The sequence below is a fragment of the Heloderma suspectum genome, chromosome 4 (assembly GCF_057233095.1).
Source record: "Heloderma suspectum isolate Gila_16-S chromosome 4, 16-S_ref, whole genome shotgun sequence".
Taxonomy (NCBI): Eukaryota; Metazoa; Chordata; class Lepidosauria; order Squamata; family Helodermatidae; genus Heloderma; species Heloderma suspectum.
In genome coordinates, this window is record NC_139461.1 from 123,172,910 (window position 1) to 123,188,524 (window position 15,615).

The following is a 15,615-nucleotide window of genomic DNA, read 5'->3' on the forward strand; positions in this document are numbered from 1 at the left end:
TTGTGTTTGTACTCGTCCCAGAACCTCATGACACACTTCATTGCACCATTATATGCCTTTACTCTCTCAAGGCAGATAAAAAATGGTGGCATTTAGGTTTGCTTTGGGAACTTCAGGTGACCATTCCCATTCCTTCCACCATATTTTTAACACATCTCCCTACTCGCAAATTTTAAGAAGGAAGTGAGGGAAAATAACCATATGGCCCATATGTTCATATATTTTCTTCAGTAATTTTTCCTCCACTTACATTAGAATTTAATTTTCTGGAACAAAATTGCCTTCTGCATTTATTTTAAGGGTATTGGAACAAGTCTGATCAATAACAGGCAGAAAACGTGACCAACACAACTCTCATTCACTCACATCAAAAACTAAGCACACCTGCTCACCCTTCCTGTAGAAATATCTCTCCTCCGTGTGTCTGAGGGAAAAAGCACCCAAGCTATCTATTGTCTGTCTGTCTGTCTGTCTGTCCACACACAGAGAGAGACGGAGACAACAGAATATATAATGCATTGTGACTGGAGAGTAGCTTCATGTAGAACACATATTGGAGGCACCAAGTAGATACAGGAACAAGAAGTACAGTGATTTAAAACTGGAAAAACTAGAGAGACAGTGTGCAATACAGCTTACGTACATCTTTGGTTATCTTTCAAATGGTCATGATCAGACTTTGCCTCTCAGCCATTGCTGGTATGCTGGGAGCAGGTAAAGTGTAACTTGTGTGCTGAATTAAGTGTAGGCACAGCTCCACAGCTAAAGGGCCCTTTCCCCATACGCTATATCTTGCTCCAATGCTTTTACAGAACTGGCATACTACAATTTACATCAAATAGCTTATTTTAATTCTTTTCTTAAAAACAAGAACACTCCCCTTAAAAAAATCAAAATGTGTCCCTTCTTACATTAACATTTTATCCGTGTTCTTTTGTGCCAGCATATATTTGCCAACATTGATTTAAAGCTGTTTCAGCTTTGTCTCTTGCCAATTGAAATTCAAGCTCAATTGCCGAGTTGTGATTACATGGTATTGCTTTTGTTTATTGACTATGTGAGCACAAGTTTAATTAGGTTCTTGGTGGAAATGCAGGTAGAAAAAAAGACACATTTGAAATTCCCCATCTCCCCCCCCCTCCCCCCGTACTCATGAAATTCCTTTGCTGCACCTGAAATGAGACTAAGGCTGCAATCCTGGACCTGTACACACATACCTGTGGGAGTAAGCCCCATTGAACTCAGTGGGGCTTACCTCTGAGTAGAGATTTATAGAATTACACTGTAAGGAGTTGGACATTAAACAGAATGTGGTGGCAGATTGAGGTGGTAGAGTTCTGATATCTACTAGGGAATACAAGTCTACTAGGGAAGGGAATACAAGAATTTCGTTTCAGATCACATCAGAATTTATCCTGTCTGCACCTGCAAGCACATTTGGGGGGCAAAGCTTTCAATTGTGTTCACAATACTCTTTTGTTAGAACAGGGGTGAGGAATTGGAATGCTCTATACAGTCTAACCAGTGGAAGGTATGTATATATGTACTTCCATATGTACTATTTCTGTAGATTTAAAACTGAGGCAGATTCAACAAAAAATGTTTCACATATATTGGACACCACGGAGGCTTGTTAAGAAGAAGCTGGCTAGCTCAACTAGATGCTGACGATGCAATGAAGACAATGCCTTTTTGAGGCATATGAAGTGGGCATGTCCTGTAGTGGCTCCTTTTGGATGGAGGTCATTGCTCATATAAATTTTGTTCTTGAAATATCTGTGATAATAGTGGATGTACATCCTTGTGATGTGGGGATTGACAGATGGACAACAAAAGTGGGTACTAAGAGCCCTTACAGTTGCAAAGAGACTGACACTTCAAGCTTGGAAGGAAAAACACCCACGACCTATCACCCAGTGGACTGAAGATCTCACTGCTCTTGCTACACTTGGGTGTGTCTCCTACAACCATCAAAGTTGTATGGACCTTTATGTAGATATAGGGACTGCTTATATTAACTAATATATTTGAAGTGGAAGTGTTAAATACTTTCCCCCTTCTTTGAGTTCTTTTTTCCCTATATCAAGGGAGACGTTAATGATTACTGTGTATTGATATGCTTTATGATATGAATCCCCCTTTTTTTGCTTCATGCTTCTTATTGTTGTTGTGTTGCGTGTGTGTGTGTGTGTGTGTGTGTGTGTATATATATATATATATATATATATATATATGAGTGGGCAACTTGTGCCCCTTCCTGCCCACCGGTATGGCAGGTTGGCAACCCCCCCGCCGCTTCTCACACTCTAAAAAAAGTGGGGTTTTTTTTGTTTTTTGTTTTTAATGGGGGGGGAGGTCATCTGGAGAACTAGGGACTGCCAAATTGTTGCTCTGTAGTGTTCTGAATGCCATTATTTTTCTTTAATTTTTAAAAAAACTTTTTCAGATTGACTGGCAGAGTGTGGCCTTTGGGAGGTGGCTATCTGGGGAGCAAAAACGCCCTCCACGCCTCCCAACGTTGCCAACTCCTATAAGTTTTTAACTTCATTAAAAACAAGTATGCTTTTAAAAGGTGCATTTTGAAAAATAATAATAATCATGCTTCAGTCACTGGGGGAAAATAATGCATTTGGATGTGCACTTTTTTTTTTTTTTAAAGTGCACCTAAATGTCCACTTTTCTATATCAAGCAACTACAAGGACAATGAAGGCTCACATTGAGGAATGGGGAAAAGGCAGACCGAGTACTGAACTGGAATCAGTTTCACTTATTTATTTTCCCATACCTAGTCTGTACTTCTTCTTCCTGCAAATGGAAGCTGACATGTTCTTTAATATTCATTTAAAAAAAACCCTCCCTGCATGAAGGGACTTCAGCCAGAAAGAAAAGTTCAGCTAGAACTTCAGCCAGAAAAAAAAACACTACCCTCGCCTGCTTCCTGATATGCTAGTTTAATGCATGGAAGGCAGTTTTGTTTTGTTTCTTTGCATGGGATTAGGGAGAACTAAAGAAATAGGACCTCATGTATGCAGTATACAGTGTATACGGCATAACTTTAAGACTCCAGACTATCATTTCATTCAGCATAATGTGTAGAGCAGCTCCAAGTCTGACTTCATCAACACCATTTGCTCCCAAAAGAAAAGGCAAAGTAAAGACAAGGCAAGTGCCAAGAAACAGCATACAAGATTACAGAGGTGCCAGTTAATTTTGCGTTAACTTGCCTGGTGGTCCTGTGTGATCTTGTATCACTTGCGTTTTTCAACCCAAAAGAAAAGAACCAATCATTCTTTGGTGAACTTCAAATGTCTCCCTTCATGTCCCTCTCTTGCTCAAGACTGTGGCCCAAAGACAGATCTTGTAACATGGATTGGTTGCTTCCGTTGCATAAGAGCTTCATTTACATAGATGCCATGTGTCTATTCCAGTAAACAGACAACAGACACATCTGGGACTTAGGTCTGCCACTCTGCCACTGAGAGCCATCCAGCAGCACCTAGGTAGTAGGGAAGATGGAATTAGCCATTGGATACCACACCTGAGTTGTAGCCTAGATGATTTCTTTATTCATTTACCTCACCTTTTAATCCAGAAGAATCCCCAAGACAGTCTCCATAAAGTGCACTTGTGCTTTTCAAACCATTACATTAAAACATACAATTAAAAACATCCAATTACTATATGCGGTTAAAATCACCAACCACAAAAACAGTAAACAAGGGCACCCTTATTTGCAACTAGCTTAACCCTTCAAAGGCTTTAAGAAACACACTTGCAAGGAGAGGTAAAACGGCAGGCTTCCTTAGGAAGGGAGTTCTGCAGGGAAGGGGCAACCGTAGAAAAGTCCTGCTTCTCATAATTTGTAGGGCTCTGAAATTTGGGCCCCATCTGATGACCTAAGCCAGGGATGGGCAACGTGTAGCCCTCCAGATGTTTTGGACTACAACTCCCGTCAGCCATAGTCAGCATAGCCAATGGTCAGCATAGTCAGCGTAGCCATTAGAATAGTGGGAGTTGTAGCCAAAACATCTGGGGAGTCACAAGTTGCCACTTTTTGTAAACTACCCAGAGACTTTGTTAACTGCCCATTAACTTTGATTATTGGGCAGTACAGAAATGTAATAAATGAAATCAGTGGAGGCTGGTGGCTCCAGTGTCATGGGTAATGGATCCGCTCTGGGCTTCAGTCCGAACTAGTCAGAGCTCTAAAGGAGCTATCCAAGATCCTTTAGAGTTCTGACTGAAACCCAGATTCACAGCCCCACTGACATCATAACCACCAGCCTCCACTAAATGAAATGACCTAAACATACAGGGAAGTTCATATAGGAACAGGCATTCCCTTGAGAAATACACTGCGCAACCCTACATGTTTACTCTGCTATAACTCTCATAGTATTAATCCTAGGTACATATGCATAAGATTGCAGCCTAATCCTAGGTACGTTGCAGCCTTAAACATGATTTGTGCACTGTGACCTACTATGTATATTTCACTTTGAATGTGTGGAGCTGCCTTTTCTACTATAATACAGGAGAAGGGACACTGAGCTACATTTTGGGGCTTAACAAAATAATTGCTTGATTGAGACAATTGTTTTCAGATTTCTCAGTTTTGTCTTCAGCTGAAAAGGCTACAGACACAGGAAAAATGGTGTGTGTAAGTGTCTAATTAGACTAGAGCCCACCGACTGAATACAAATGTCCCACTGCTTGCTCAGAAGTGGGCTCTTGCCTTGAACTATATAAGTACCACACACTAACTCAGTGTCAAAAAGGGCAGATCAGCTAGCTGACAGTTCGTCAACCTTTTCCCCAAGCAGAGAGGGGATAAGCCTTACTGAGAAATTCATCTGATCTTATTGAAATTCTTTTAAACTTCCTCTGATCATTCCGACAGATGTGCTACCTGACCAGAGCCCTCCAAAGTCACCTCAAATTTTGCTTCAAGCAAAATTTCAGTGTCAATTCTGTCCCCAAGGTCCACCCATTTCCATGGCTGTGTAAACAAAAGAAAAACAGATCTTGCTTTTAGCTATAATTTTCAAAATATGCAACAAAACATTAATGCCACTGGACTGTTAGAGTCATAACCACTGCAGAATCACGATTGTTTACATTTGAGATGCTATATAAGAACTGCTCTTCTAAGAGGCGTTTGAAATATCAAAATTGTGTATATATTTTTCAACTTTTCTTTGACAGGTACTCCCCACTTCTGTTTTTCATATGTACTGGAGACTCAGGGTGCTTTTCTTTAAATGGTTCAACTCACGAAGCAACTGAGGAGCCATTTCTGATGTTTCTCCTGGATTTAGATAGATAGGTCACACACACACACACAGATGAAACACCAATGAACACACATAGACATTCACACACATTCTTGTGGTGTTGTTTTATTTCCCAGGCACATATCAATTCAGCTCTCTGGAATCTGCACCACTCGGGACTTCACTCGGCAGAATAAAAGCCAACGACCCCGATGTGGGTGAAAATGCTGAGATTGAGTACAGTGTTGCTGCCGGCGATGGATCGGACATGTTTGATATCACCACTGACAAGGACACACAGGAAGGGATTATAACTGTCAAAAAGGTTTATTTCTCCTCCTTCTCTTTTATTGGACTTAACACTCCAGGTCTTAGGTTTCTTTTTTGAGGCAGGAGGGAGGAGAAGGTATCGTATGGGTTCAACTGCAGAGAAGCTAGCATATTAGGCCTGCTCTTCTCCTTCTTCACCAGGTAACTGTTAAACTTCAGTCCTTGTGGGGGATTTTTTTGGAGTACATTAATTCACCTAAAGGGATACTCTCAGCAGCTCTGGCCTGTCAGATATGTTTAAATGTGCCTGCGTTATAACTTTTGAAGGATGGATGTGAAAAACCTGCTGCAGATGTAAGGGAGGCGGGATCACTCCACAATGCGGCCCACCAGCTGAAATATACCATTTGGTTGGCAGACTGGAAACAGCCACACTGTTATACGTTGTCCTGAATGTAGGGGTGTGAGGAACTCCTTCCTCTAATGAGCACTTTATATGGACACAACCCTGGGTCTACTAATGAGACTCTCACTCCTACCAGGACTCTGTCAAACAGCTGTGGAGGAAAACAACAGTAAACACACTTACACAATTTCAAATTGGTCTTACAGCTACCACTTCAGTGAGTTAAAAAAAGAAAGAGAGAGAGGAAAGGGAATCAGGCAAAAATCAAACTCATTCTATCAATACTTAAGTTCTAAAGCTGCTTCACCATTTATTATTTTGATGGGATCTAGATAAAATAACCATGATCTTGGGGGGGGGGTGTGCCTCATTCCTGTGTCTTTTATACAGGTATGTCAGCTGCCCTCTCTGCCAAAGTAATTTGGGAAACACCTGCTGGCCAAGACATTTGGTGGACAAATTAAAGTTCCTGCAAGGAATTGCTAGCTCAGGGCATCTGATTTCAGGTCTCTCTTGGTGGCAGGTCAGCTAGCAAGCAGATGGCTTGTACTCAGAGATTATCTTTAAAAAGAGAGAAACCCAATTAGTGAGCTAGTCAGCAAATCTGTACCAAGTCTCTCCACAGTAAAAGGAGGCTGAGGGAAAGGCACGTTAGGCACCTTCAGCGATGTGGTGAAGTGAAATTTTATGCCTATTTTCACCAGGAGTGAAAATTCATGAATGTTGTAAGGCAACCTTCCCCAGCCTGATGCCCTCCAGACTTTTTGGACTACAGCTTCCATCATCCACAGGTAACATGGCCAATAAATTCCAATGGGCATTCTAGCTGGGTGTCCAGTGTGTCTGGAGAGCACCAGGCTGGGGAAGGCTGTTGTAAGGTTTGGAGGGTGAGATATTAGAGCCCAGATTAGAGTTTTGATACTGGTCCAGGAACTGGTCCTCCTATCGTGAGAGGGGAATCCAGATTAGAGTCTTGGAAGTGGTCGAGAAACCCTATATTGGCACCTCTACCAATAGAGGTAGAGTAGTATGGAAACCATGAAATTACCACAAATTAGTAACAGTGAACTAGAGTTCAACAACACTCTAGGGTTGACATAACCCCCTTCCCCATCTCTCCTCCTACTACAACTATGAGCCCTGATTCGTATACTGAGCCAGACCACACTGCAATAGCATGGTGGAGGAATAATATGAATGTATGTTAGCTCCCTCTCTTCACCATACTTTGAAATTTCAGTCTGAAGCACAACCTTCACAAAAAGCAAAAACAAAAAACCTGGGAGAAGGTCATATGAGTGGGCCTTCCTCTATGCAGTTAGGTGCTAACTGAGCCCCAGTTCATACTGGAGGCTGTCCGTCCAGTAGAGGAGCTTGCAGTGTTCCTGCACCCCTGGAATTTCAGCACTATCCCCAAATGAAAATAGGAAACGTGACTAGAGTCACCCAATGAAATTTACAGGTTTACGGGACACGGTAAAAAGCAAAGTATGAATGGTTTGTTAAAGTAATTATTACTAGGGCCTTGGCATTTCTGGGCCCATTAATAGGTGTTTAGGATGGGACCTACCAACTGCTGTGCCAGTAAAATACCACAAGCCATGGCTGTCTACACAGTAGTTAAAAAGATATTACTATGTGAGTCCAAGAAACTAATCTGTCAGTACTAGACATAAGGACCAAATAAAATGTTACATAAATAGTCTATTCTCAACTATATATTTTCTTTGTAACACTATTACAACGGCAGATATAGGGATGAGGAAGAAATTTGTTTGGTTCACTTTTATTCCAGATTTATGTAATTTGTAGTTCTTGAACCAATATGTGAATCAAAACACAGTTATCCTCGAATATTCAAATTTCTCAGAATTGTCACCGATGCAGTTTTTCTAGTATATGCGTACAAAGACACATATACTAGGGAGCAATGCACACAAAAATGTGTATATTGGTGAAAATAATGTATTAAAACACATTATATTAGGGGAAATTGTTTGCCAAAAAAGTGTATATTAGGCCCCCCAAAAATCCATAGAAAAATTCATGTATTAAGAGAAATTTGCATGAGAATGCATACAAATGTTCATGGAGACTTAAAAAATAAATAAATTGCAAACTGATACAGGATGGAACAGACTTAAGATTGAAAAAAATGTGAAACTGAAATTTACAGATGTGCCCATTTGTCGGCAGGCAGTAGCACTTTCAAGGTAAAATGGGAAGCTAGCAGGGGTTCACTTCTGAAGCCTCCTGCCTGCTGATGAGCCAATGCAAATTCCCTCTCTAGCAGTTTTTAACTCCCCCCCTCTGGTTGGGTTCCAAATCCAAAAGTGAGCCCAGTTGGGGTGGCATGGCCATGGGGGACATTTGGACAAAAGAATCAATAGGACTGACAAGAGTTAACCATCCCTCCATTTTACTTGCTGTTCTTTTTCTACTAGTCCCCCCTGAAGCCCCTTTATTCCCATCATCACCTCCTTTGCTGAGGGAACTGCACTGGCTGCTTATTAGCTATCAAGCCAGGTTTAAGGTTGTGGTACTAGTATACAAAGCCCTAAACAAGTTGGGACCAGGGTACCTGAGATAACACCTTCTCCCTTACCAACCTGCCCGGTCACTGAGGTCATGAGGGGGAATGCACCTGGTGGATCCACATAGACCAATGGCCCTACTGGAATCCACCATGAGAACAGCCTTCAGTGTGGTGGCTCCTGTCCTATGGGACTCTCTGTCTCAGGAGGTCAGGCCTACTGCCAACACTGGGTTGTTTTTGGCACCTCCTGAAAACAGCTCTTTTCCAGGAAGCCTTTCTTGGTTAACCAGCCTCAGTTTTATTGGCACTCTGTTGTTGTTGTTGTTGTTTTAAATTAATAACATGTTTCATTCTTTTTATCTTTTGTTCATTTTATGTCTTGTTGTTCACCACTCTGGAATCTGTTTAGATGTGGAGCGGTATACAAATGTTTTAAATAAATTGTATCCATCATCTTGGCAAATAAATGTTTGGAGAACAATGCGTTTGCTGAGATAATGGCCATTTTTGAACTTAACATTAAACCATAGTTTAATGCTACGTGAATGAACCTTGGGCATGTGCACTCTTCCTTCCCTCTCCTCCTCTGGTGAGGCTGAGAGGAGGAGATTGGAGGTATCCACAGAGTTTGCCACTTTGTCCCAACTAGGACCTGCAGTTAGTTTAAACTATGGTTTATCCAAACAAGGCCAGATCAGAAAGCATGGTTTCATTTTAGTTTGTTTGAACAAAGACTTTGTGCTAACTAGAGTTTGTCTCATCTGGAATGACAAACTGCAGTTAGCTGGAAATGTTAGCAAATGCTTACGAACTCCTGTTCATGGCCCACCAAAGGGCAGGGGAGCACATGAGCCCAAGGATCATTCACACCCACAGTTTAGTGTCACATCTGAACATGGTTAATGTCTAGAACTTCCACCCTCAAGTTAGGTGTAAAAATTACTTTCAATTTTTGGTCAAAGATCAATCAAACTCATTTCTTTACATTGATCTGGATCCACTGACTCCCTGCAAATGCAGAAGCTGAGCACACAGAATTTGTGAATGCACATGCTTTCCCATGTATGTCAATGGAAGTCATAGCTACATGCAAGCAACTTTTTGTGAGTACAATGGCTGCTGCCATTGAAGGGAAGCCTCTGAAGCCTACAGCTTTGAACCAGTGTGTTTATGTGTTTTGCATGTCTCCCTACAGAACTTTGAATTGGAGCCCTTATTTGTTAAATGTACACACCTTTGTAAAAATCTAATTTTTTATTTGAGTAATAGCTATTTATTTTATTTTAATTTATTATATTTATATGCTGGGCGGTAGTCAAAACTCTGGGTGGTTCACAAAAGTTAAAATCCAAAAATACAATATGATAAATATAAAACTTGTAAAAGTTTAAAATTGAATAAAGCCAAAGGAAAAAAAACAGAGTAAAAGCCAGCAGCTGTGTAAAGATATGAAAACACAATAACACATTTAAAAATAAAAAATAAGGCCTAAAAATCATGGGAAAATAAAGATATATTTTTCATATTTTAAATACTATTCAGGATTAGGATATTTGCATTGTTTTTTATTTGAACTTGCAAAAAAAGGAGATGATAGATAGATAGATAGATAGATAGATAGATAGATAGATGACAGACAGGCAGGCAGGCAGGCAGGCAGGCAGGCTGGCTTATATTGTATACTTCTTTTAAACTGCTGAGTTCAGATTTATTTAAATTGATTATCCTGAAGGTGGGATCATTTATCCTAAATGAGAACAATTTCTGTCTGACCTATATTTAGTGCTCATTGTTGCAGGACTATTCCGTTTAGAATGGGTGTAATTCTGAATCACTCAAATCAACAGCAATTTAGGCATTGATTTCAGTGGGTTGTGGATTGCACTTAATGGTGCATGCAAAATGTAGCTTGTTTCAGCAATTCCCAGTGAGATGAAAGTGAAACAGTGATTTGTATTGACTGATGGACAACAACCAACCCCCCAACCAGCCCAATGACATTATAGCAGACAAAGGTAAAAAGATGAAGGGCCTGTTTCAGAACTTTTATTCTTTCAGAGTTCCTTACTGCAGCAATTAAGGCTGCAATGCTAAGCCCACTCACTTGGAAATAACTAGCATTGATTTCATTGGAACTTTGAAGAAAATATAGAAATTTTATAGGAGCTTGGTACGTATATGCAGGAGTTCAGTATAATGGCTGTATAAAGATACGATACTTGGTTCTCACTGATTCACATGGATGGCTGAATCAAAATTGTGGGTGTAGTTGCCCAAGAGATAGATTCACACACAGTCCAACACTTCCTGGCTGAAAATGGGACATTACTCGCCTCTCTGTTTTGAAACCTGGGACATGAAGCCTTCCTCATATCAGCCAGCAACTATAGACAAACCCCAGGCCAAACCAAGATGGAACGTTAGCCTGTGAGAGTTCCCTTTTGTAAACATGAAACCAGTGAATTAGCATCATATTTAGGGATGTCACGAGGGCCTGACTTAGTCCAGGAGGCCAGCAAAGTCCCCCACGCCCAGCCCCCTGGCCCTCACTCACCAAACAAACTCCAGGGCACTGACAAGCCCAGGTGACGAGTGCCGTGGAGCTCAGCGAGTGGCTGGGCACAGCTTGGACTTGGACTTGGCCAGCCCCCCAGCCGCTAGCCATCTCCTGCTCATGACCAAGAGATGACTAGTGGCTGGGGCATGCACCATGCCTCCTCCTCTTCCTGCCCGGTCAGAGGTCTGCATTTTTAAAGCTCCCTTTCTTTTGTAAAAAAAAAAAAAGGCGGCAAAATGGCGGGTGCACTCTGGGCCTGGGGTGAATGCAGGTGACTTGCTTAGTTCCTGGGGGCTCGAATACAGGTTGGGGGGGCAAGCAGGTGCGGTGCTTCAGAGGGCACCAGGAGAACCCAGGCGGGGGTGGGTTCACACATCCCTACTCATATTAGGAAAGGATGCATTTACTGTGGCAACCAGGGACTTAAATGGGAAGAACCCATTTAAATGGGAAGAACCCATTCTGAGCACCACACTTTAAGAAGGATGCAGACAAACTGGAGAGGATTCAGAGGAGGGCAACAAAGATGATCAGGGGACTGGAAATAAAGCCCTATGAAGAGAGACTGAAAGAACTGGGCATGTTTAGCCTTGTTGCCCTATGCTGCACCCAGCCATTCTTTCCATTGCAAGTTGCATTCTCCCCCAGGGTGTTCTAAATGCCTGTTTGCTAGCGAAGAGAAGACTGAGGGGAGATATGATAGCGCTCTTCAAGTACTTGAAAGGTTGTCACAGAGAGGAAGGCCAGGAACTCTTCTCGATCATCCCAGAGTGCAGGACACAGAATAATGGGCTCAAGTTACAGGAAGCCAGATTCCAGCTGAACATCAGGAAAAACTTCCTGACTGTTAGAGCAATATGACAATGGAACCAATTCCCTAGGGAGGCGGTGGGCTCTCCCACACTGGAGGCGTTCAAGACGAGGCTGGACAGCCATCTGTCAGGGATGCTCTGACTTGGATTCCTGCATTGAGCAGGGGGTTGGACTCGATGGCCTTGTAGGCCCCTTCCAACCCTACTATTCTATGATTCGATTCTGTGAACCAAATGAGCTAGGACAGGAGTGGGAAACTTCAGGCCCAGGGGCCAAATTCGGCTGTCCTAGGGTGCCAGTCCAGCACTGTGGGTTTCCCCAGATGGTGATGGCTCTTTCTCCCAACCACTGATCATTTAGTGATTTCCTGGGCTTTTGTGCAGTGTTTTCCCCATTCTAAACTGTTGAAATGCAGGCTTGGTTACTGGCAGTAAGCGCTTCAAGCGAAAATACGCTGGCATTCTTGTATGTGGCTCGATCCCTTTTTTACTATGGCCCCTTTACTATGTCTGTATATATTCTTAATAATAAATTTGTAATAAATTCATAATAATAAATGCTTAATAAATAATGAAGTATTAAGTATTCTTAATAAGGAATTAAGAATTCTTGAAGAGTTAATAATTAATTCTTAAAGAATTAAGAAAATTTAATTTAATTCTTAAAGAATTCTTAATTCCTAATAAAGAATTCTTAATAAAGAATTCTTAATTCTTAATACGTTCTTAATAATAAATTCTTAATAAATTCTTAATAATAAATTCATAACAAAGTCTTAATAATAAAGTCTTAATAATAAAGTCTTAATAAATCTGTATTTTAAATCTCTGCATTGCTGCTAGGTTTTATTCTGGTTTTATTCTGGTTGTATTGTTATATTGTGGTTTTAATGCTTTTACATTTTATATTGTTTTACCCTGCGCATTTTGGTTTGAATGTTTGTGAACCACGCAGAGAGCTTTGGTTATTGGGTGGTATAGAAATTAAATAAATAAAAATACATGAATAAATAAATTAATAATAAATTCTAAATAAATTCTTAATAGTAGTAGTAGTAGTAGTAGTAGTACTAATATATGTATGTATATTATTGTATGTTGGCCCCTTACTAGTCTTTTTACTATGGCTCCTTTACCCGTCTTTACTTTGGCCCCACCCACCACTGGAAGAGTTTTTGCAAAACTGAATTCAGCCCTCGGGATGAAAAAGGTTCCCCACCCCTAGCTAGGACATGAAAGTGGGGACATGTCTCACTTAGTGATTTGATCAAAACTGAGGGAGGGGAGTTTGCAGTGGCATCTAGGAGCATATTTAGTATTGGACATGGAATGAAGGGACCTAGGTTCAGATCCATGCTCAGCCATGAAGCTCACTGGATGACCCTGGGCCAGTCACTATCTCTCAGCCTAACCTACTTCACAGGGTTGTTGTGAGCATAAAAAAGTGGGTGGGGGAGAGAGAACCATGTATGCTGCCTTGGAGGAAAGATGGATATAAATGTAAGGAAAGAAATACACACAGAATGCATGTTATATAGCTTTATGCATACTTTGTTGTTCAAGGCAATTAAAAACAACTTTAAAAGAAAAACATCCAAGCACAATTAATACTGAGGTCTCCAGTGTAGTGCTCCTGTGTACCAATGTGCCTGCAGACACCTTTTGGCACCTTCCAGGCCACCTTCCCATCCTGATATTTAAAAAAAAAAAAACTCTCAAGGTTATTAAAAAAAAAAAATCTGACTTGCTCTTAGGCAAGTTGCTGTTCTTTTAGTTCACCAGTTTGCCTTTGGGGAAATGAGTGTTTTCTGATTGGCCATGGCTACCATGGCAGCCATTTTGTGAGAGTGCCCATAACATGCTCTCAAATTTCCAAATGTGCCCACTGATCAAAAATGGCTAGAGAACCCTGAAATAATATGATAAAATATAGTAAGAATAAAAGTGTTGCAAATTGTCATATGCTTATCCTGTACCACCAAATACCTGCCCAAACTGAAACAATCTCCATTTTCTTCAGAAAACACTATAGGTCATTTGAGAGGAAGTCACCAAGTTCATACCATGTTGTTTATCTTTTCACCATTCAAAAGGCTGATCTTAGTGGATGATAGATAGTATGACAGTGAATATGACAGATAACCACTAAGAATTAGCAAAGAGGATTAATAGTGTAATCCTATACATGTCTACTTGGAAATAAGCCCCATTGAGTTCAATTGGACAGGTAAGTGTGTATAGGATTGCAGCCTAAGTCTATAGCTATTGGTTTCCAACCATACTAGTTCTGTTTCTTTAACCTTATGAAATGTGTTTGTTTTTCTATGTAACATTCTTTCTCTTTCTTCTTTCCCACCCCACATTTGGATGCAAGCAATTAGATTTTGAAAAGAAGAATCTATATACCCTAAAAGTAGAAGCAACCAACACTCATCCTGACCCGCGATTTTTCTACCTGGGACCATTTAAGGATTCGGCTTTGGTCAAAGTATATGTAGAAGACATAGATGAGCCACCAGTGTTTAACATACCCTCTAATTTAATAGAAGTAGATGAAGATGCCAGGGAAGGAAGTATAATTGGGCAAGTGATAGCTCAAGATCCAGATGCAGCAAGGAACATAATAAAGTAAGTTGCCTTTGAAGAACAGCACAAAAATGCATTAAAAGTACATGGTCCTTGCACATTTCTAACAAAAGAAAAATGGCATTTCATAAAATAGTAGGGTTGGAAGTGGCCTATAAGACCATCGAGTCCAACCCCCAATATAAACGTATGTATTGGTAAAAAGCCATTGTTGAAATCCTACCATTTGAAGAGTTCAGTGGTTACCAATGTCGATAAGGATAGGTTCACATTCCTACTATTATTAGCATTATTAGCATTTTATTATTAGGTATTATTACATTAAGGAGGTTGGAGTAGCTTATATCTGGTTCCCATGTGCCTCCCATCCTGGCAACTTATAAGGCCAGGCTTGCTTATCTTCAGCAGTACTGTAAAACTGGCATAAGACTTCAGACCATTCCTCCAGACTTCAGTCCATATACCATTTACTCTGGAATAGCTACTGACTTCAGTGGACGTTCAGTGAGTGTGAGTCTGTTTTGATATGACAAGGTTGTGAACGCCATTTTTCAATACCAACCTAACTCTGTAAGAACCAGTTAACTTGATTCACACATTTTGCTTACAGGGCATATCTACTCATGTCACTGACATAATTTGAGAGTTAGTTACCTTGCAGATCTCAGAAACAAGTTAACATTTGATATCTCCAAGTCCAGTGTACATCAGAGTCACAGAAGTTGTTGTGGCTGAGAACCAGATGCTTCCAGCTCAAAACGTATATTTATTCACTCAAAAGATGTCCTCTGTTCCTATGGACAGAAAAAAAGCAGTTTCATTCAGCACTGATGTCACACAACCTTCCCCAGCCTGATGTCCTCCAGGTGTTTTGGACTACAACTCCCATCAGGCCCAACAGCACTGTCAATAGTAAGGGATTATGGAATTGTAGTCCAAAATATCTGGTGGTCACCAGGTTGGGGAATGTTGATGTAACCCATAAATTAATTTAATCTTTTAAGATTATTATTTAAACTATTTTAAAACCTGAATTTCAGGGTACACTGCCCCCATAAGGCAGTTTGTAAGATTACAAAATACAGGAAAATAAAATTAAAATATAAAACACACACAGCAGCAGCAAAAAATCATGTTTACGTACCATATGCAGACTGGAATAAGTGTTTCTTCA

At 40.6% G+C, this 15,615-nt stretch overlaps 1 protein-coding gene across 1 annotated transcript in view; it reads left to right on the forward strand.

The window, feature by feature from the left end:
- Positions 1-15,615, forward strand: part of LOC146347379 (cadherin-9-like) — a 203,916-nt gene that overhangs the window by 170,249 nt on the left and 18,052 nt on the right. The window contains exons 6-7 of the mRNA XM_084850555.1: positions 5,412-5,599; positions 14,230-14,483. Coding sequence (XP_084706681.1) covers positions 5,412-5,599; positions 14,230-14,483 — 442 coding nt within the window. The remainder of the gene's footprint in view (positions 1-5,411; positions 5,600-14,229; positions 14,484-15,615) is intronic.